Below are 20,771 nucleotides of genomic sequence, written 5' to 3' on the forward strand. Positions count from 1 at the left end.
CCAGAGGTTGTCACTTCACTCTGTTCATTGTTTTCTTTGCTGTACAGAAGCTTTTGAGTTTGATGCAATCCCATTTGTTTATTTTTGCTTTTGTTGCCCTGTGGATGTTAATTAGACATGTGAAATTATAAACAGTCGTACATACTTATGCCTTTTTTGTATCCTATGATTCAACTTTAGACGTGACATTTTTTAAACAATTGGAAAGGTAAGTTATATATGTTTAACCCACAAAAAAACTAAACTAAGATAATTTTTGTTTTAAGGTTTTCCACAATAAAAGCAAATTTGTTCCACAATTCAAAGGTAACTCAATCATCCATGAAACTGAATACAAAAGAAATTTCAAGGGTTTATCTCCAGTGAAAGAACCAAAATTAAGAAATGATTTGAAAGAGAACGGACATTTTGAAACAGTATCTCCTGAAAAGAAGGTAATCCTCAACTCTTTAAACAAAACAAAATCCTCAGTTTAGACTTTATCTTTCACTTACCACCACTTGAGATTTTGGTTTTTAGCTAGTTCATTAATTTGTTTGTTTGTTCATTAAATGCCAACTGTTCATTGAGCACTCAGTAGGAGTTGGGCACTGGATAGGTACTGAGAAGCAATGATAACCATGCTAAGCCCGAAGTAGCTCTTGGACTAGTGGGGAGACAGAGATGTAGATAACTAAACATAAATACAGTGTGATGAATGTTTAGCAAATATAGCAGGTATGTCTGCTATATCTAATATCCAATGAGTGGTTTTACAGTAATGTGAGCTCCAGGGGTAACAGTAGTGACAGAAACACATACTTTAAATAATGGAAATCAAACACAAATATACATACACACATGTATTTTAAATCAAAGTTTTAGCATCCCAAATTTTAGCCAGTATAATTCACATGATTTACCTCAAGATATACAAACACCCGCTTCTGTGTGAAATTATAGCTATTTAAGTTACAGCATCAGGTTAAAATTATTGTAAATTATAGGTAAACATAAGTCCTATTTTCTAATCTCCTGGAATGTTATATGTGATATTTTATGGGTTCTAAAAATAGAAATTATATGACTAAGAGTAAAATGTTACAACTATATAATAATATTTTTTGGATCTGTGATATTTTGGAAAGAAAAAAAAGTTATTTAGTAAAACAATGTGGTAACTTATTCATTGGGACCTTACATTTAATTACTGTAACACAATTAAATATAAATTTAGAATATCAAATGCAAATGTAAGATCACTATTCAATAGGTAGTAACATGAAGTTTATTTATTTAGTTGTTTGTTAATTAAAAAATATTTTTTTTCTAGCCAAGGATCTAAAATTTTTATTGTTAGAAAATGAAACTGTATCCTGAGCAGGTATACTTCAAAAAACTAGCCAGATATATTAGTTTCAAAACTTGTTTGTTGATTTCTTATGATTTCCATGTTATCTTTCGTGGTTAAAGCTTCTAAAACCAGAATTGTAATGCAGTATCAAAGTATACTTTATAACATTTATGCCTTCACTTTAATGTATAAAATATTTTAAGCATAAAAAGTTTAAATTATTTTCATTTTAGTGTAATAGTACAGACGATCCTTTAAAAATAGAAGCAAAGATGGAGTCAAAAGAGTTAAACCAGCCTAAAAAGAAGCTCATTCCGTGGAGACATCAAAGGCTTGGGTATGTATTTTATAAGATAGATAGCATAGTATTTAGATGATTAACATGGTGAAATATTTACTTTCATTTCATTTCTGTTAGGAAGGTGAATTCTGAATATAGAGCAAAATTTCTGAGCCCTGCTCAGTATTTATATAAAGCTGGGGCTTGGACACGTGTGAAGGAAAACATACCAAATCAGGTGAGTATATATAAGCTCAGTAAGCCCACATTTTCTTTGAGCCTATATCAGTTTAATTTCACAATGAGTTTAACTTAGTAATAGAGACTACAATTTAAAGATGTGTAATACAATAATAGCATTAAGAGTATCAGACACTTAAAGTTGTATGTATTAGCATATAATTTATCAGTGTGTTTCCTTTTTTTTTTTGTTACCAGCTAGCTCCTTAGAGATTATTATTATAAGGCCTTTAAAGTTAAAAATTTTTTATAATCAATATTTGATTGTGTTAATAAAGTCAGTTTATAACATTGTGGCATGATAGATTTGATTACTTTATAACATCCAGACCTCCACCCTCACAACTGAAGATTAATTAATTTTCAAGATTAGTTTGTCTAACAGTGGTACCCCCATCAGTGTGTGCTATTATAGTCTCTAAGTACAAGGAAGGAGTGCTGATAGAGGTTTGAGTTCCAATGTTGGGATATCCTGATATTTGGGGGAAATTCTGAGCATCCTAAAGAGAGGTTTGAGGTTAAAGGGTAATTCTTGAGTTGGTTTAGTGCTAACTTTTTATAATCAAAGAATAAACAGTGGAACTTTTTTGGTTATTGTACAATTAACATCTTTTAAACCACACTGTGGTAGTTTTCGGCCTTTTCTGAGTGAATGAGCTAAGTTAAAACAGTTTAGATTAGACATTAGTAAACACCCCCTCCCCCATCATTGTAAAGAGAGGGATAATTTGGACGGGGAATGAATCTTTTATTTAGCTCCATATGTAAAACCATGGCTAAAAATTAAGTGTGACCAGTTTCTGGGGGAAGTTGTTAGCACTTTGAGCTGCTGGCTCTTTGCATTGGCAGATCCCAAACCCATGTCCTGGTGACCCCTTGCTTCAAATGTTGTTTCAGAAGGTTCCGTGATTCCTTCCACCATGCCACCATGGCTGCTCTTGGCATTCTCTACTTCCTTACTTGAGCATGGCTCAGAGGCAATACAGGCAAAGTAAGAGACAAAACTCCAAGCTGTCCCAGATATTACTGGGGACAAAATTTATATATTCACACTGGTGAGATCACGTTATAAATATGAACACTGAAAGCAGCCATGATGGCAGAAAGGAATAGAGTCAGCTAAACTTCTGTGCAGTTTGTTGCCATGTCAGACCTTCTCAAGAAGCTCTGTGTCTGAGAAGTCTGATGGGGAATGAGGAAAAGCCGGGTCAAAGGCAGGACACAGTGTGGCCATACTCGTAGAGGGCTCGTGTGGCCAATAAATAGGGTTAGGTGCTTCACTCAGTTGGTTCATGAGAAGCTTCTTGTTTTAGAAAAATTATCTTAGTCTCTGAGACTTCCTTAGAGTTGGTATTTAGAGCTCAGATCTAAACATTTAATGGACTGAGAGGATTGTTACATCTGAAATCATGATAAGATGACAGTCCTTATTCTGCCCTGATAGAAGAGAACATTTTTGTTGTTGTTAATTTAAAATCTGTCTTTTCAGGGATTCCTATTACATTATCTTGGTCATGTAACTTTTTAGGGGGGAGTTTGTTTTATTAATTGCTATTGGTGACTGTAAATATTTAAATTAGTGGTGGTATAGTTTGCCTTGATCTCTATTGGCAAAATAATTCAAAAAGTAAATTGAATTATTTACTAATAGTTATTAATACAAATGTTAGAAAAGAGTAAGAATTTTTAGTAAAGAGGTGAGTGATCACTGATGGCGATAACAGTTTTAGTTGACATTAATTTAGGCCATATTTTATTTAAGTCTTAGATTTTTTTTTTTTAAAGGAAGACATTTACTGTATGTGGCTGCTTATGAAGTATCTAAACATAAGGTACTCCCCCATTTTCCCATTCCTGACATTCCATGAAGGAATATTATTCACGTTCTTCAAATGCACTTGGATATCAATGACTTTGTTATCATTAGAAAGTTAACTTATTTTTTGAGTCATGTTACAGTTTTCTAGCCCATATATCATCTTAATTTCCTTTTATGTTGTTTGAGATATTGTACTTTTAAAATCTATAGTCTAGTCACTTGGTATTTTATCCTGAGTACCAAGTACCTATTCATATAACATTTGGGTGGTGGTTTTTGTTTGTCCAGTGGTTGTATAGTTCTTATTTCCATAATATAACCACTGGCACTATTGCTTTTTAAAATGCTCACTTAAACTATTGTTTTTAATAATAGCCAGCAATTATAATTGTTATTTCCCATTCTCAGAATAACTACTAAATCTGTGTTAAATTTCTTTTTTTCTTAATTGTTATGTAATCTAATCATCCAAACTACATTGATTGGGGTAATTTAAAAGAAAGCTTTTCAATTACATTTGACAATACAGTATTATATTGGTTTCAGTTGTACAACATAGTGATTAGACGTTTATATACCTTATAAAGTGATCCTAGTAACCGATAAGCCTAGTAACCATCTGACACTATACAAAGTATAAAGATGACTCCTCATTTGGGGGGATGATTTTTGGGAAAAAAGTTTTTATCCTCCCTTTTCCAGTTTTCTGAGTTTGAATTTTCTGCATATACATTTTAAATGATTTAGTTGAGTTCTTAATTTGGGAAAAGAAATTCAGAAATGAAAACATTCTATTTGTAGTGCTTACTATATCATATAATCTGATGACAATACCTGGAAAGAGGTGTGTGTGTGTTGTTTTAATTGAGTTTGGAATGGTTTGTTTATATCCTTTCTAGTCTCTGGTTGTTAGCTGTAGGGATTATTCTTAATACTGAGTTCACACCATTGATTTTTAAAACTCTTTCTAGTAGAACACCTTACTTTGGGAGTAATCAACCTCCTAATTTTTCATCTTAGTTTAGGATTATAGAAGTCTAAAATTATGTATTTGTAAAACATTATAACATTAGCAGCAAGATTATTAATAAAGATTGCTCATAAATTTAAAACATTGTTTTGAATGTCAGTTACAAGTAGAACTGAGTAAACCAAAATTTTACAGTATTTCTGTAAGTATCTCTTCTCCCTCCTCCTTCAAAAGTTCATGTCAAATAAAACTAGATCACTATGTACGTGACGGGTATATTCGTCCATCCTCTCATTTATCAAACGGTAAGGTCCTCCCTCGTGGGTAGAATGCAGCGTCCTTCACTGCTCCTTTCCACTCCTCCCTACACACAGCACAGGACTGATAGGCCTCCCTTTTGAACCAACTTATATCTCATTTGTTTAATATGGTGTAAATGGTACCAATTTATAATAATTTATCATAGAGGACATCCGCTTCCTCTACCAAACTGTGAGCACATTGAGTCAGGGACTTTTTTGCTTATTTTGGCTACTGGCCTTTTAGCTCAGACCTAACACTTAGTCTACATGCAAAACAAGGTTTAAATGCTACATTCTTCCTCACCTCAAGGAGTTCATAGTTTAATGGGGAAGAATGACATGAGCAATTAATATCAGTAGGATGCAATAAGTGCTAATGGGGATATGCACGAAGGGCTTTAAGAATACAGAGGAAGAAGCAATGCTAAACTAAGGCTTATAGATTTTATCATGTGGGTGATGGAATGGCCATGAAGCATTTGAAACATGGTGGCACATACTAGAAATAAAACCTGGATTATATCAAGGCACTTTAAACACGGTTCCTGTGCATTTAGTACGTTGGTTAGTAGTTCCACTCAACCCATGTATTCATTTCTACCTGTTAAATTCAAAACTACTACAGTAAATCCTCACTTAACATCATCAGTAGGTTCTGTGACTTTAAGCGAATGACATATAATGAAACCAGTTTTACTATAGGCTAATTGATATGAACAAGAGTTACATTCCTATGGCTTCTCATCAATGTTTTAATGAAATGACATTGAACAAAACAACATTATTTGAGGACCCTCCTGTACTCGTAATTTTCTTTAAAGAATAGGAGTTGACAGAAATAATAAATGAATATGGCTCGATTTTTTTGGCGGTGAAGAAAACAATATTTTGAATTCTCCTTTAGGAATGTTTCAGGTTTGGTTCATTAGTGAAGTTTATATGGTTTCTTATGCCTGGCGGGTGCTGTCCTTTGCCTTGGCTTAGTCCCTAGAGTTGTAGCACTTTTTCTTTGCATTCAATAGTGTCTCCTTAAGGAGCTGAGACCATGTTTCTCCAATTCCTTTTGCAATGCCAAGTTTCATTATTTGCTTTTCTGCCTTTAAGTGAAAGAAAAGCAATTTTACTAGACAGTATCCAAATATCCTTTTAATGCTAATATTCCATCTTTATGATAGAAAAATTAGTCTTTTGAGAATAAATATTATTTTATTTTATTTATTTTAATTTTATTGAGGTAATTGGTTTATAACAGATTATTTTAGACAGAATTTTAAGGTGCAATGTAAGTTTTTTACATTATGGAATTGTATTTTGGGAAGCCAGCAGGTGGCAGTATAATATATAAAATGAAAGGGTTTTAAATGAGTTACAAAAGGCTCCATTTCACATGGAAATACGTTATTCGCATATTAGGGAATTCTCATCACCTTGTAGTTCATCAGAACATTTTTTTTGTTTGTTTGTCTCTGTTGAATATATTACAATAATTATTTTGTGGGATTAAAAAATTACTGTATATTTAATACATTTTTAAAAAGTTGAGGTTTTGCTGATTCCAAGGAAACAATTGAGGAATTTGGAGTGGGAAGCCTCATGACTCTCTCAGTGGGAGCTTCTATACTAGTAGCAGCTGTATATAAAACCAGGAAATTAAGCCGGGGCATGGGGTTTCTGGCCTATCAGTAATCTTCCAGAGGTGGGGAAATTGGAATAGTAATTAGGTTACCTGTCATGGACACCATCCCAGCTATGCAGTAATGTGGCTGGTTTTCAAGCTAATATTAAGATATCTTAGTTACTGAATTAAATATTACTAAAAATACTTAACAATTTGATTGACAAATTTGATATATATTTAGAATAATAATAAGGTATTTCACTGATTCCCATTAATATTCATTTATGGCATTAACCTGTCATTAAGTATGTTTCTGTATTCCTCCCCTAGGGTTCTGTAAATGCCATGTGGTATGCAGAGGTTGGTTGCTTTTGAGTTTTTAAAAAACTGTAGTAATGCATAGAGTACTTGTATAATTTCAGTTGAAATAAGAAGTAGGTGTAAATATTTTTTCTTAGCTGCTACAAATTTCTCCCTGCCTGCTGGCCTGAGACAAAATAACTGCATTGTGCTTTAGCTTGATGTTTTAATTTCTGCTTAAAAATGTGCATAGATTAATGAATGTATGTGGCTATTTTTGCTTTAATTTCTTCTTGGTCTCTGGCTGTATGTGTGCAATGTCTTTGATATGCTATTTGGTGATATTTGCAAAGGAGCTTTTACAGTATAATTCATGATGTCTTAACTCTCCTGCGTAGGTTAAAGAACTCCGAGAGATGGCTGAGTTTTATAGGAAACGACTTCAGGGAACACATTTTTCTCGGGACCATCTGAATCAGATTCTGTCTGATAACAACTGCTGTTGGGATGTCTCCTCAACCACGAGCTCAGAAGGAACCATTAGTAGTAACATTAGAGCATTAGATCTTGCTGGGTGAGATGTTCTTTGTGTATGGTGAAAAAGTATGTTGTAGCTGATGTACAGCATGGAATTATATAGGAAATGATATAAATATTCAAAATTAATCTTCTGATCAAATGGAGATATGCCAGCCATTTATTATATTTCATTATTTTTAGTTTATTTTCTGAAAAACTGCATACTTGCTTTACACACTTGTGTATAAATAATAAATAATGTAAATCGGGAAGATGGGATTTTATAATATTCCTTGTTAATAAGTAAAAGTAGAATTGGGATGATTATACAGTAGCTGTAAAAGAACTTTAAAAGTAAACTATTAGTACATATCCATTATTATTCAATAATTAAGTTTCATGGTTAATACGGAACTCAGGTCCTGCTCCTATGGATGAATTCTCTGTTGTTTTGGATTTTGAAGTGAACAGGATTTAACTATTTATAAGAGAAATAGCACAATGATTTGTAGCAAATAAAATAGTTTTTAGTTGTCACAGTATATTAACATAGTCATACATCCCAAATTGAACTGTAAATTCTAGTTATATGACATCTGATTTAAAAAGTTCATCACAAAATCTATTAAACATTATCTGGAAAAGAATTATCTATCTAACGTATAAAATTTGAATCAGCTTACCAGATCCACAAGTCCATTTGAGTTTGTGCACAAACTCTAATTTGAGTAACTGAATAAGTTAGACCAGGTGGGGTCCTGGTTTATGTGTATAAATGCCAATTTAGGAGATTTATCTGAGTTTTGTCAGTGGTAGTACAAGCATGTATATGTGAAGGTAGGAGGAGATAAAAATAGTTTTGAATATTTTAATAGGAATTCCAGATCACAACTTTATTGTACTATAAAATGAACTGTTTTTTTTGTAACTTTTTTTTATTAGTTTCAGGTGCACAAAACAATGTAATAGTTAGACATTTATCATTTATATCCCTCACACAGTGACAACCCCCCTCTCCCTATCCACTACCCCTCTGACATCGCATACAGCCATTACATTTCCACTGTCTCTATTCCGAATACTGTACACCGCTTCTTGTAACTATATACATACATACATATATATAAATTGTAGTTGACATTCATTATTGTTCAGCTTCAGCTTCAGGTGTACAGTGCAGTGATCAGATATCTACATCCCTGAGGTGGTCTCCCTAACGAGACAAGTGTCCATCGGATACCCTACAAAATCTTTACAACATTATTGATTACATCCCCCAAATTGACTTTCGTAACCCTGTGGCAATCTTGTGGTTACCGACTGTGCTTTCTAATCCCCTCACCTTCCCCCTTATCCCCACCCCCCCCATCTAGTAGCCCTCAGTTTTTCCTCTTTGTCTCTGAGACTGTTTCTGATTAGTTCATTCATTTATTCTTTTCTGTAGATTCCACACATAAGTGAGATCGTACGGTATTTCTCTTTCTCTGTCTGATTTATTATTAGATTTCTTTCTTCCATGCCTGGGAAAGGCGGTAGCTATGGGAAACATAGCTGTGGACAGTGGAAGGGAATGATGGACTCATTAAAATTAGTATCAACTAGAATCCTCAAACTATGCAAGCTTAAAGTAAAACTTATTTTGTTATGCAGAGATCCTATAAGCCATAAGACTTTGCAGAAATGTCCTTCTACAAAACTAGAAGAAAAAAGACCTGTCTTGGAAGAACAGCCCCAGAAAAATACCATGGAGAAATTGGGGGTGTCAGGTGCTCCCACCATACCTGTTAGAAGGCGTCTGGCTTGGGATGCAGAGAACACCAATGAAGACTTACAGAAACTGCGGAGAAAGGAGCAGGAGGAAAGGGAAAGGGACAAGCAGGTTTATATGGGAGAGGTAGACAAGTTGGAAGTACATGAAAAATCTAAGGCAGACAAGAAAGAAGAAGGGTGAGAGTTTTAAATTAATCTGTATATAGCAGCATTATTGTGCATGGTTAATACATATTTTGTTTTGTCACTAAGTATTGCGGTTTACGCTTTTGGTTTTATGACTAATAAAGAGCAGAATTTACTTTAATGTCATGAAGTAGGCGTTCTGTATGGTTTATAATTTGATTCAGTCAGGTATTTGAGTCACCACAAATTGGTAATTGAACAATTGAACACTGAGCTACTTGGGGAGGAAGAAGTTGGTGTTATTTTCATTTGTGTCCTGCAAATTATGATTTGCCTGATTTGTAAATATGTCTGGAAGAATGGCTTTCTTTATGATTTAAGGAAAATAACTGATTTTCTTCAGTATCAGATGATTATACCAAAAAAGAAAGAAAAGATAATGTTTTACAATATTAAAATAAGTGATTTCAGTAAATAGCTAATTCCTGTTGATTTATATGCAGATTTCTTTGGGGAGTGGTTCTCTACCATTGATAATGGTGCTTTTGTTCATAGTCCAGATCCCTCATCATTCATTCGTGAATTTTGCAGATAATATGTGACTTAGGCCCTGATTTAACCGGATAATTCTCTGCTCTGCTGTTGCTGACTTGCAGTGATCGGTCCTCTTTTCCAATATTCAGTCGCTCTTACCTGCATGTAGATTTATATTTTTCAGGAACAAAATAGCCTTATCTTAAAAGTTTTATACTTTGTTATTGCATAATGATGGCAAAGTATTTTTGATCGTATTTCCTGGAAGAATGCTTCATATAGATTGTTTTAATTTGTAGGTCAGATTCTTCTTCTGTATCCTCAGTAAAAGGAGGCAGGCTTCCTACTCCTAAGCTGAGAGAACTTGGTGGAATCCAAAGGACTCATCATGATCTTACCACTCCAGCTGTTGGTAATAGACAAACATCGTGCAGTTCTTACTTAACCTGCCTTTTCTACTTGAAAATTTAGTTTAATTGACAATCTTCTGCGTGTTTCCAGGTGGTGCTGTTTTGGTGTCTCCCTCTAAGGTGAAGCCTCCAGCTCTGGAACAGAAGAAAAAAATACCCTCTCAAGATGTCTTAGAAACTTCGAAGGGTGATTTTAAGAAGGTAAATATTTATATTTTGGGGAAGAACATTTCTTCAGGGAATGATTATTTTAATCACATTTAATAAATGAATGATAGGTTTAGATTTTAGAAAATTTTGTGTATCGTATGTGGAGACAATGCTGTTAATGTATTTTTAGTCAGGCAAAAGCACTGGGTTGTTTTTTCTGGTATTGGCATTGTATTTCTGCTTGATAGACTTTCAAATCTTGTCTGTAGTGACTCAACCGGAAGAGAGAAGAAAAACAGTTCTATTTATTGAGCATCTACTTTTGTGGCACTTGTAGTCAGCCATGTTCCAGGCACTGTTTTAGCACTGGAGATATAGCAGTGAAAGAAACAGACAAAAATCCTACCCTTATTGAACTACATTCGAGTGGAAGAAAGAGACAATAAGCAGGAAAACATAGTGTGATAAGTACTAAGAGAAAAATAAAATGGGGCAGAGGCCAAGAAAACTTTTTTAAGGGGGTGGCCTTTGAGCTGAATCTGAAGTGGGTGAAGGACTCACCCACATACGTATCTAGGAAGGCATTCTAGACAAGAGAACAAGTGCCAAGGCCCCAAGGTGACACGGTAGCTCATTCTTGGAGGAACAGTCAGGAAGTCAGTGTGGCTGGAGCAGAGAGCAAGGGAGCGAGAATGATGGGCAATGAGTTCAGAGGTGTAGTGGGCGACTCAGTTGTGTAGGGCTTACAGGTCATAGCAAAGGCTTTGAATTTTGTTCTGAATGAAATGGGAAGCTTTGGAGGGGCAAAGGAGTGATGGGAGTCAATTCCCACGTCCAGGCAAGAGTGATGGTCATTTGGTCACATGATAAAGTCTGATTCTGGATATACATCAAAGATATAGCTGATAAGATTTGCTGATGTGTAAGATACGCGGTGGGAGAAAGGGAAAAATCAAGGATGACTCAGGATTTTTGGCCTGAGCAGTACGGATGGAGTTGCCATTTAACTGAGATGAGGAAGAGAATGTGAGGAAAAGATTCGTCAGGGAAGAGTAAGAGTTCTGTTTTTCACGTGTTAAATTTGAGAAGCTTATTAGACATACAAGTAGACAGGTGGAGGAGGGAATTGATTGAGTTTGGAGTGTAGAGGAGAAGTTGGGCTGCAGATGGAGATTTAGGCTCTTTATCAAATGGGAGGTAGAGGTATGTAAGATCTTGAGATTGGGGGAGATCATCAGACAGAGAAGAGGAGGAGTAGGCAGGTCTGAGTCCCAGGGTTTTGATCTTGGGAAGCTGAGGAGTAACCAGCAGAGAGACAGAAGAGGAACCATCAGTGAGGTGGTGGGAAACAGGAGACTGCAGTGTCCTGGAGGAGGGAGCGGCAATGCTGTTGCTAGGTCAGGAAGGGAGGAGAATCAATGATTGGCGTTAGCTGCATGGCGTGGTTGGGGACTTGGACGAAGGGGAGGGACGGAAGCCTAAATGCCCATGAGTTCAAGAGAACGGAGAGGAGAGGAGTTGGCAGCAGCATCACAGACGATGTGTTCAAAAGTTTTTTTATGCAGGGGAGCAGAGTAATGGAGTGGGAGATAGAAAATGTGAGATCAAAAGAGAAGATAACAGCACAGTTGTATGTTGATGAGAACAATTTTAAAGAGAAAAGATGATGCAGGGGTGAGGGGAAAATTGTTGGAAAGATGTTCTTGAATAGGAGAAAGGGTGTAGGATTTGGGGGAGATGTGGCAGGGTTAGTTAGCCTTAGCACTGGTAGAGTTAAAAGAGGGAAGGCAGATTATATGGGCACTGCTGATGAAATACAGGAAAATGTGGGAGGTTTGGGAAAGTCTCTTCTGATTGCTTTTGGCAGATTATGAAGAAAGATCCTTGTTGGGAATGAGGCTGGGGAAGAAAATGTTGGAGGTTTGAGGAAAGAGAATAAAGCATGAAATAGTTTTTCAGACAGTGCGAAAGTGAGCGGGCCAGGGGAATGTGAGGTCCTACAGAGCAACATTGAGGGGCTATTTCAGGTTAGTGAGCACAAATTTGATGTAAAACCAATCAGGATAGGTCGTGTATTTTTCTCCAGGTATGTTTGGATGCAGAGGTGCTGGACAGGCAGAGAATTGGTTTTAACTGAAGTTCATGTTTTGTCAAGGGAGTAAGTGATAATAGTGATTACCCATGGACGTTGAGTTGGTTATGGAGGGAAAATAGGACTCAATAAAGTAAGGTACAGTGCAAAGGTGACAGGATCAGTGGATGGGAGGTCCTGTCAGACTAAAGGACTTGTTGGAATTAAGGGTACCTGTGGGAATTAGTTTTAAAGTTAGGAGGCGGTAGTTGGAAATGGAGATTATGGAGAGGTTGCTGTAGGATCGGAGAGGTTGCTGAAGTCGGTTAGAGAACATTCACAGACCAGTTTTTAGAACCCGGCTCATGGCTGGTACCCATGAAAAATGTGCTGAAAGAGTGTTATTGGAGTGACAGAATATCTAAACTATTTCCTGTTGCTTATGTGTACATATATAGGTTTACTAAAGGAAATGTGGCAGTAGGAATTCAGAAGATTGATCAGAATCAGATGTAAAGTAAAACTTTACAGGGATTTTTAGGATAGTGATACATTATCATTGTAGATAATAAAAAATACTTACAAAAATAAAATAGATAATAAATGATGTCACACCTACTATTCAGAGACATCCACTGTTAAATTTTTGAGTTATTTAGCTATATAGTGTATTCCTTTATTAGACTGTAGAGATAAGCCTTTATAATCCATTTTTCTCAGTTAGCGATGTATTGTGAACATATTTCCATATCATTAAATATAATTTCAAATTTTTAATAACATGAAATCTATAGTTAGTTATATTATGGTTGTTTTAACCAGATGCTTATGGTTGAAATCTATTTTTTAAAACTAGATGCCTATTGTTATTTCTTAATTTTCCTATTTTGAAATCCATCCTTTAGCTATATTTTTGTTCATATTGCTATTATCTCCTTTTTTGTAAATACTCCCCAAGTATTATTGTGTGGTCAAAGAATACAAAATTTTAAGGCCTTTGCTATGTTTTGCCAGCTCCCCCAAAACATTGTGCTCCCAGCAATACTGTAGTGCCAATTTTTCTACATCCTTGCCAGCTCTAGTATTATACTTTTTTTTAAAGTAATCTTTGTAATTTGGGAAGTGAAAATTGATCCTCATTGCTTTTATTTTGAAATTATTTGATTATAAGTGAGATAGAATATGTTTGCCATTTTTATTTTCAGTGTATATGCATTACTTTTACATATCCTTATCTTACTTTTAAATTAGGTTTATCTTTTTCTTGTTATTTTTAAAGAAATACTTATGTGACAATGATAATTCACCATCAATCATATAAGTTATATATTTTCCTCAAGTTTTCTTTTTAATTTTTTAAAATGTATATATATGGTATATACCAGGGGTGCCAAAACAATGTATGCACATTTTAAGAGATGTTATCTATGTATTGCTTTTCGAAGTTTAATTGAATTGAATTACAGTAGCAATGTGTAGTATGACGTTCGCTCAAAAGACGGCATTAATCAAATGAATGCTAGTGTCACCAAGCGACAGGGAGGACAGACAAAGAAAATGGCGGAAGCACGGTTGTCACTCGAGAAGCACAAGACCATTTGGAAGTGGTATTTGAAATTCGAGGACGTTGTGGAAGTACAATGACAGTGGAGACATGGGTATGTAACAGAGCCTTCAACACCCAAACAAGTGCGCGCATTCGTGGTAAGTCTGAGACGCACGGTGCTGTGTGTGATGTGCACAAGGGAAGACCCAGGAGGCCTCGCTCAGCAACAAGTCCTGCTGCTTCTGCTGTGGTGCTGGAGCAGTTCACACACTCGCACGGAAGTCTACCGAACAGTGTTCCCGTAACCAGAAGTGTCTGGGCGCTGATGGTAACCACTTTGAGCACCTCTTGTGATTGCAGAAGTCAAACGTGACTTGATTCATCTTTTGTTATCAGTTTATATTATTACAATTTTATTACAGTTTTTTCCTTTCTAAAAATGTGTGTACATTTTTTTGGCAACCTGTGTATATATTTTACATAGCTAAATGTTTGTCTATATTTGGTTTTTAGACTTATAAAATCTTCCCCACATAGAAGTTATATAAAGTTTCCCCATATTTTCTCCTATTGATTTTATGATGATTTTTTTTTGTATTTATATGTTTATTTATACAAGTACGACACATATGTATCTTTTTTTTCATTTAGAAAGAAGGTCGTGCAGTAGCCCTCCCGACTTCTCCAGCTGCTGGTATAAAAACACTTGATCCCCTGCCTTTGAGAGAAGATTCTGATATCAATATCTCCAGATTTGCTGGGGCAAATCCAGGTTCAAAAAGTCCAGAACATCCAGCAAACACTCCTGGGCAGTCTCCTTCTCCACCCTCTGCTCCATCCTACTGGCGTCCCTCTCGTCGAATTCAGGGCTCTCTGAAAGACCCAGAATTTCAGCATAATGGTAATTGTTTTGGTTTTAATTTTTTGTCTTTTAAAATGAAAGCATTAAGCTGATACAAAGGCTATAAGTATGTACTACATGTTAATAAATGATGTTATTTAGGTTTTTAGTTAATGTAATAAATTTCTTTAAATAGGAAAGATCTCATCTTTGGAACAGTTAATTGTGCTGTACCCAAGTTCACTTTTCTATAAGTGTGAGGTGTCTCTCAAGTTCTTTCCCGTACACATTTAGGCAACGCACTAGGTGCCAGTAGCACCCCTTCCTTAAGTGTGACACCCAAAAGTGTCTTCAGACATTGCCAGATGTGGCCTGCATGTAGAATTCAAGGTCATAAATTATTTTCCTTTAGTTTTATTAGGCATTGCTCTGTTCTTTTCTAGCTTCCACTATTATTGTTGAGAAGTCTGATGCTCTTTTTATTTTTGATCTTTTGTATGTGGCTTTTTTTCCTGGCAGCTTTTGGCTTCTTTTCTTTATACGCAACGCTCTAAAATTTTACAATGGGTGTTTTTTCATTCATTTTGCTAGTACTCAGTATACCTTTTCAGTCTAGAAACTCAGTTCCTTACTTCTGGGAAATTTTCTTGAATTATTTAGTCAGTAATTTCTTTCCCTCCATTTTCTGTTTGCTTTTCTTCTGGCACTCCCATTAATCAGACGTTGGACATGTTGACCATGATTTTATTTTATTTTCTTACCTCTTCCATTTGCCATCTCTGTCTTCTTATTTTAATTTGAAAGGGTTACTAATTTTTATCTTCTACCTCTTCCAGTTTTTTAAAATAATTTTACTATATTTTTAATTTCTAAGAATTTTTTTAGCATTGCATATTCCTTTTATACAGCATCATGTTCTCATTTCATGGATCGCATGTTTTATCTCTTTCGGAAGATAGATGATACATATATAATCTCCCTGTTTTGAATATGGTACCCTTGCCCTGAGTTGAACCTAGTATCCTTTAGTTATAGTAGCTTTAATAAACCTTTAGAGATGAAACCTCCGTTACTCTTTTGGGAGAGGGGCAGTTACCTACCTGTGCAAATTTAAAGGACCTGGCAGTCTGTTTGTAAAAAGACTTTCAACCAGTTTCTTTGTTCAGTCTTACGTTCACTCCAACTTCAGTGCTACTCAGTACTCCCAAACACTGACATGTTAGGGGAACAAAGTGGTTGCTTCTTGATTTCCCTCCTCTGCTTGAGGAGTCAACTTGCTTGAGTATGCTAACAACACACTCACTGCCCTTTTATTTGCTTTCCACTTTCCAAAATTTTGTTGCTGTGTTTTTGTCTCCCATTTTCTTTCCTGTGGGTTTATGTCATTTTTGTAAATGTGTGTATTCCATCTACCATCTTTAAACAGAAACCTACTACGTTCTTTTAAAGTTACAATAGATCAACATTATCATTGAGAATTCTAGGAGGTTACCCCATTGTTTGTTTACCTGTTTGTTCCTAATAAGCACATTATAAATTAATGAATGGCCCTTTGATAGTAATTTCTATTAAAGATTTAAAATTAATAAAATTTTGACAGGCTGCTTTCACTAAGGGTTTACATAAATAAGATATACTGTTGGGTAGCTTTGAAAGATAATTTCTTCTGCCTTTTTTTTAAGTGGGAAAAGCAAAGAAGAACAATTTCCAGTTACCTCAGCATGAAGCCTTTCATGATGAAGGTATTTCCATAGTCAAATAACATAAGATAAAAGTATGAGGTTTTATTATATGGTAGTTATAATAGTACAATGATCTTAAAATTGACTAGCATTATATACTCTACAAAGTACTTTCACAGATGTTGTTTCATTGGATCCTTGAAATCTTGTGAAGGAGGTAAAATTATCCCCATTTTACAAATGAGTAAACTGGCACCTAAAGCCTTGGAAAATCTTCTCTAGGGCAAACAAATGGTAAGAGATTGTGCCTCACATCACACTGAGGTCAGAACTCTTTCTGTTTTTCCACCCTGGCTAGGTGGGGGCTTAGGAAGTTGACCTAGCGTTATATAGCCAGCATTTTCTCCAAACGCCTATGCTTACCAATTTTCAATTCTCAAAAAAAATATGATTACAGAAAATGAACTTTTTTTCTTCTGTGTAGTTTTCATTCTGACAAATCAATTTGCTTCTAATAGTAGCAGGAGGAATTTTGACTTCTTGATGCAAACCACTGAAATTACAATTTTTATTCATTCTTAGAAGTATGAAATTACTGAATTATAAATTTTGGATTTGAAATTAAATTTAAATCAATATTTTATATATTTTAAGTTCACACACGTTAAAGGTTTTCTCTCCTCTAAGCACATTTGGGACTTTGTTTTCAGACTTCAGTGAGCTAGAAATCAAGTTACTATGTTTTAAAGTGGAATTATCTGGACAATTTGAATCCAGTTCTGATTTCTCTTTAATGGAAGAACAATGCTTACAAATAGTCTTATAATAGATTTGCTCACTCAGGATGAGGAATTTCAGTAATAATGAAAGGGCAGCACATTAAAGTCAAATATTATTTCACATTAAGTGAGATTATTTTAGAAATGTTATGTAAGTACCATGTTAAGCTATGGCATTTTGTTTTTACAAAGTTTTGAGAAGCTTTTCGCTCAGAACAGCTGTGCTTTTTAAAGTAGGACAAGAAAGTATGATGATGAATTGTTTCCAGGTAATACTGAAATCATAAGCTGTGTGTTAAGGTAATGACATTGTGGGATTTCAGGAAGGAAACAGAATGCTCATTTAACATTAAAATGTTTGATTTCTGAATTTGGTAAACTTGGGAAATTACTATGAACTATTCTGAAAACATTACTCTCTTATATTTCTATGGATTATTTTTTTCCTGTCAGAATCAGTGTTGACATTACAAAGCTTGGTGCTTTTACTTTTCTGTCAGTATTACAAAACAATATTTTTGTATGAGTTATTTTTAGCACTGACTATAATTCTTTCATTGCAGATGTGGACAGATTATCTGAGATTTCGGCTCGCTCTGCAGCTTCGAGTCTCCAGGCTTTTCAAACTCTGGCACGAGCTCAGAAAAGGAAGGAGAGTTTCTGGGGCAAAACGTAATTAAACATGCACCTGGTTGAGTTGCTTTTATCTAGGGAACCATGGGAACAGTTTTTCTTTATTGCTTTACTATGTTAAGGCTTTTCAAGTGTTTGGATTTTTTTCTAACATTTTCTGCTTACAAAGAATTATTTGATTTTTCAATAGCCAATCAGTTTACTTGGAAAATTTTAACACAGGTTCACACAAATTTAACTTTTAAAGAATTCTTTTTACGTGAATCCCAAAGTAGAAAGACATATGAGTAGATTATATAGTTCTTCACATGTTCTAACTTTTGTATTAGGTGTCAAAGCTAGCTGGTAGAATTGTGCATTTCACCTATCCAGAGAATATTGTAAAAAAGTGAACAAAGTGAAGTAAAAACTATGATCCAAGCGTGAAGTATATATTTCCCTAAAATTGGTTCTATGTATCTTTATAATTATAGATGTCATAAAATGAATTTTTTTGTTCCTTTAACAAAAGGAACATTTTTTTGTTCCTTTTTTGTGTAGTGGTAATTTTTTAGTACCTTCTGTATGTTGTTACAATGTTAAGATAATTTTATTTTAGATTGAAAATACCGGCTGTATATATTTTTCCTATTTATGTAACAAAGTTTGCTGAGAGTATATGTATATTTTTGATCTTTGTGTGCATTCTAATTGAACAAGGACTGGCTTACATTTGAATAATGTCTGAATTTTAAAAAATTATTTGTATAATGGGGAACTAAAAATTTGTAGACATTTCAAAATAAAAATTGATCAAGTATTTCAAGTGTTTGACTTCTCCAGAATGTTATTACATGGGACAAATAATTATCTTTTGGAAACATTCTACTCATACCAGGTTAAACAACTGTTATACTTCTTTTGCAGCAATCCAAATGCATTGAAACCAAGTCCACAATATTTTGCACAAATGTAGGAAGCATAAAATTTCCAAGGCAGGATAATTTTTAAAAAATTTAACACATGCTTTTTAACTATTTCACTCATAAGACATGTTCTGTTATCTTACTCTTTATCTTGCAAATCATGATAAATTTAATTTTTTAAAAATACGATTTCATAAAAGTACATAAAATCTTTATAATCATTCGTAGAAGGTACTGAAGATAAACTATACAGAATATTCGTGCTTATTGGTTAGAAAACAAATGAACAATGTCCTAAAGTGCTTAATTTGGTTACAAGTGCTTGTACAAGTCATCAGTTCACAATGTTAGTTTTCATTATAAAAGATTTTTATGTTATCATGAGGTTATAAAGAACTGTGGTGTACAATTATTTGCTTACAAATACTGACCTTTTAAAATAGTTCGTTGATTAAAAAAGTTACTAAGTAACTAAAGATGGAAATAAAAGTTAGAAATTAGGATATAATTGGATTTTAGAACACAAGTTGTCTTGGCTTCTGTACAAATGTTTACTGAGGCATATTGTAAAATAAATTTGGAACTGAAAGTTGGTTTAGTTGGTTAGGCAGAATTCTCAATGGCTGACCACCCATCTACAGTGAAGAAAGGAGTTCGAGCTAGCTTGCAAGGAACTGCATAACTCACAGTCTATCTGACCTAAGCTATAGAATGTAAAGTCTGAGTTCATCCATTGGAGTAAGTCACTCCGCTTGATCTATTGGGTATTAGACGGATTAGGGTATGGGTCTCAGGAGGTTGAGGATATTACCGCAGTCTGTGTGTGACAGTTTGTCCTTGCAGCATACTACTGACTGTCTCTTAAAAGCCCTACTCAGTGGCCCAGGGGACAGAATAGTGTTGAGGGATCAGTACTAGTCCATCACTCATACTAAAAGAGCAACTCAAAGGACATATGCTTGAATTGGGAGGTAAGTAGTTTACTTGAGAAATGTTCCATAAGAGTTGTTGGCATGTAGGAGCTGGGATTGTTAACTCAATGTTTCAATCAATTTTATTAAGGTACACTTTCATGTACAAAAACCTGCAATCATTAAAAAAAATTTTATAGCTCAATGAGTTTAGAAAGAATGTATATACATCTGTGAAACCAACACCACAAGCCAGATCCACTACATTTCCATTATCTTAAAAGCTTCCTCATTTCCCTTTGCAGTTCATTCTATCTATCCCTCCATACAGTGTACGCTCAAATCAATATTATAAACTGGTGGTTTGGTCTTTTTGTCAAAATTGGTATCTAAAAAGCTGGACTGGGAGAGGCTATCAAAATCACAAAGGAAGTTTTTTCCAAAATGCACACCTACTGCCTCTTCTTCCTTTCCCACAATCTTCACCCTAGGATGCTGAGATTCCCTTATGTCCCTGGTTGAGAACCCAGATAAAGGTGCACAAATACGCATATATGGAGGCTTTGCACGTTTGTTTTTGCTCTCTGTGGGTCGCTGTGGGAATCTGAACTCTTAAGAACCCTTGAAGGATGATTTTGAGAATTAAGAATAAAGAACATGATAAATTGCTTCGTACATGGTAGGAAATGTTACCGTAAGATTGAAGCACAAATATCCTCATTTTACAGATGGGCAAACACTCTTAGACTAAATGACTGGACCAAGATCTCATAGCTGGTAAACCTAGGTCTTTTTCCTCGAAATCTACCCACGTTGCCTACTCTGGAGTGCCAAAATTGTGAGTGTTAACTGTGATTCAGTTCTCCAGTTGATTCATTTGGGAGTTACATTTTTAACTTTGTTTTCTTGAAGATAAATGAACCACGTACTTTTCTAGTCAGGAAAAAAGGGTATATGGACACATACATTGTACAAATGGATTCAACTAGAAGGAAAGAGAATCAACATTGAAAACAAGTTTGTGCTTATATG

At 34.8% G+C, this 20,771-nt stretch overlaps 1 protein-coding gene across 6 annotated transcripts in view; it reads left to right on the plus strand.

Moving 5' to 3' along the window:
- Positions 1-18,728, plus strand: part of MDM1 (Mdm1 nuclear protein) — a 108,843-nt gene extending 90,115 nt beyond the window's left edge. For 3 of the 6 annotated variants that reach the window (XM_074325439.1, XM_074325435.1, XM_019748985.2), the window contains 11 exons: positions 267-434; positions 1,567-1,670; positions 1,752-1,851; positions 6,893-6,922; positions 7,261-7,436; positions 9,032-9,328; positions 10,111-10,223; positions 10,313-10,422; positions 14,640-14,889; positions 16,512-16,571; positions 17,854-18,728. In XM_074325439.1, the coding sequence (XP_074181540.1) occupies positions 267-434; positions 1,567-1,670; positions 1,752-1,851; positions 6,893-6,922; positions 7,261-7,436; positions 9,032-9,328; positions 10,111-10,223; positions 10,313-10,422; positions 14,640-14,889; positions 16,512-16,571; positions 17,854-17,966 (1,521 nt within the window). In that variant the 3' untranslated portion in view covers positions 17,967-18,728. The remainder of the gene's footprint in view (positions 1-266; positions 435-1,566; positions 1,671-1,751; positions 1,852-6,892; positions 6,923-7,260; positions 7,437-9,031; positions 9,329-10,110; positions 10,224-10,312; positions 10,423-14,639; positions 14,890-16,511; positions 16,572-17,853) is intronic. The other 3 variants (XM_074325434.1, XM_074325437.1, XM_074325438.1) reach the window with 2 other exon arrangements.
- The last annotated feature ends 2,043 nt before the right edge of the window (positions 18,729-20,771 follow it).

The sequence above is a fragment of the Rhinolophus sinicus genome, linkage group LG02 (genome assembly GCF_036562045.2).
Source record: "Rhinolophus sinicus isolate RSC01 linkage group LG02, ASM3656204v1, whole genome shotgun sequence".
In the NCBI taxonomy this organism is placed as follows: domain Eukaryota; kingdom Metazoa; phylum Chordata; class Mammalia; order Chiroptera; family Rhinolophidae; genus Rhinolophus; species Rhinolophus sinicus.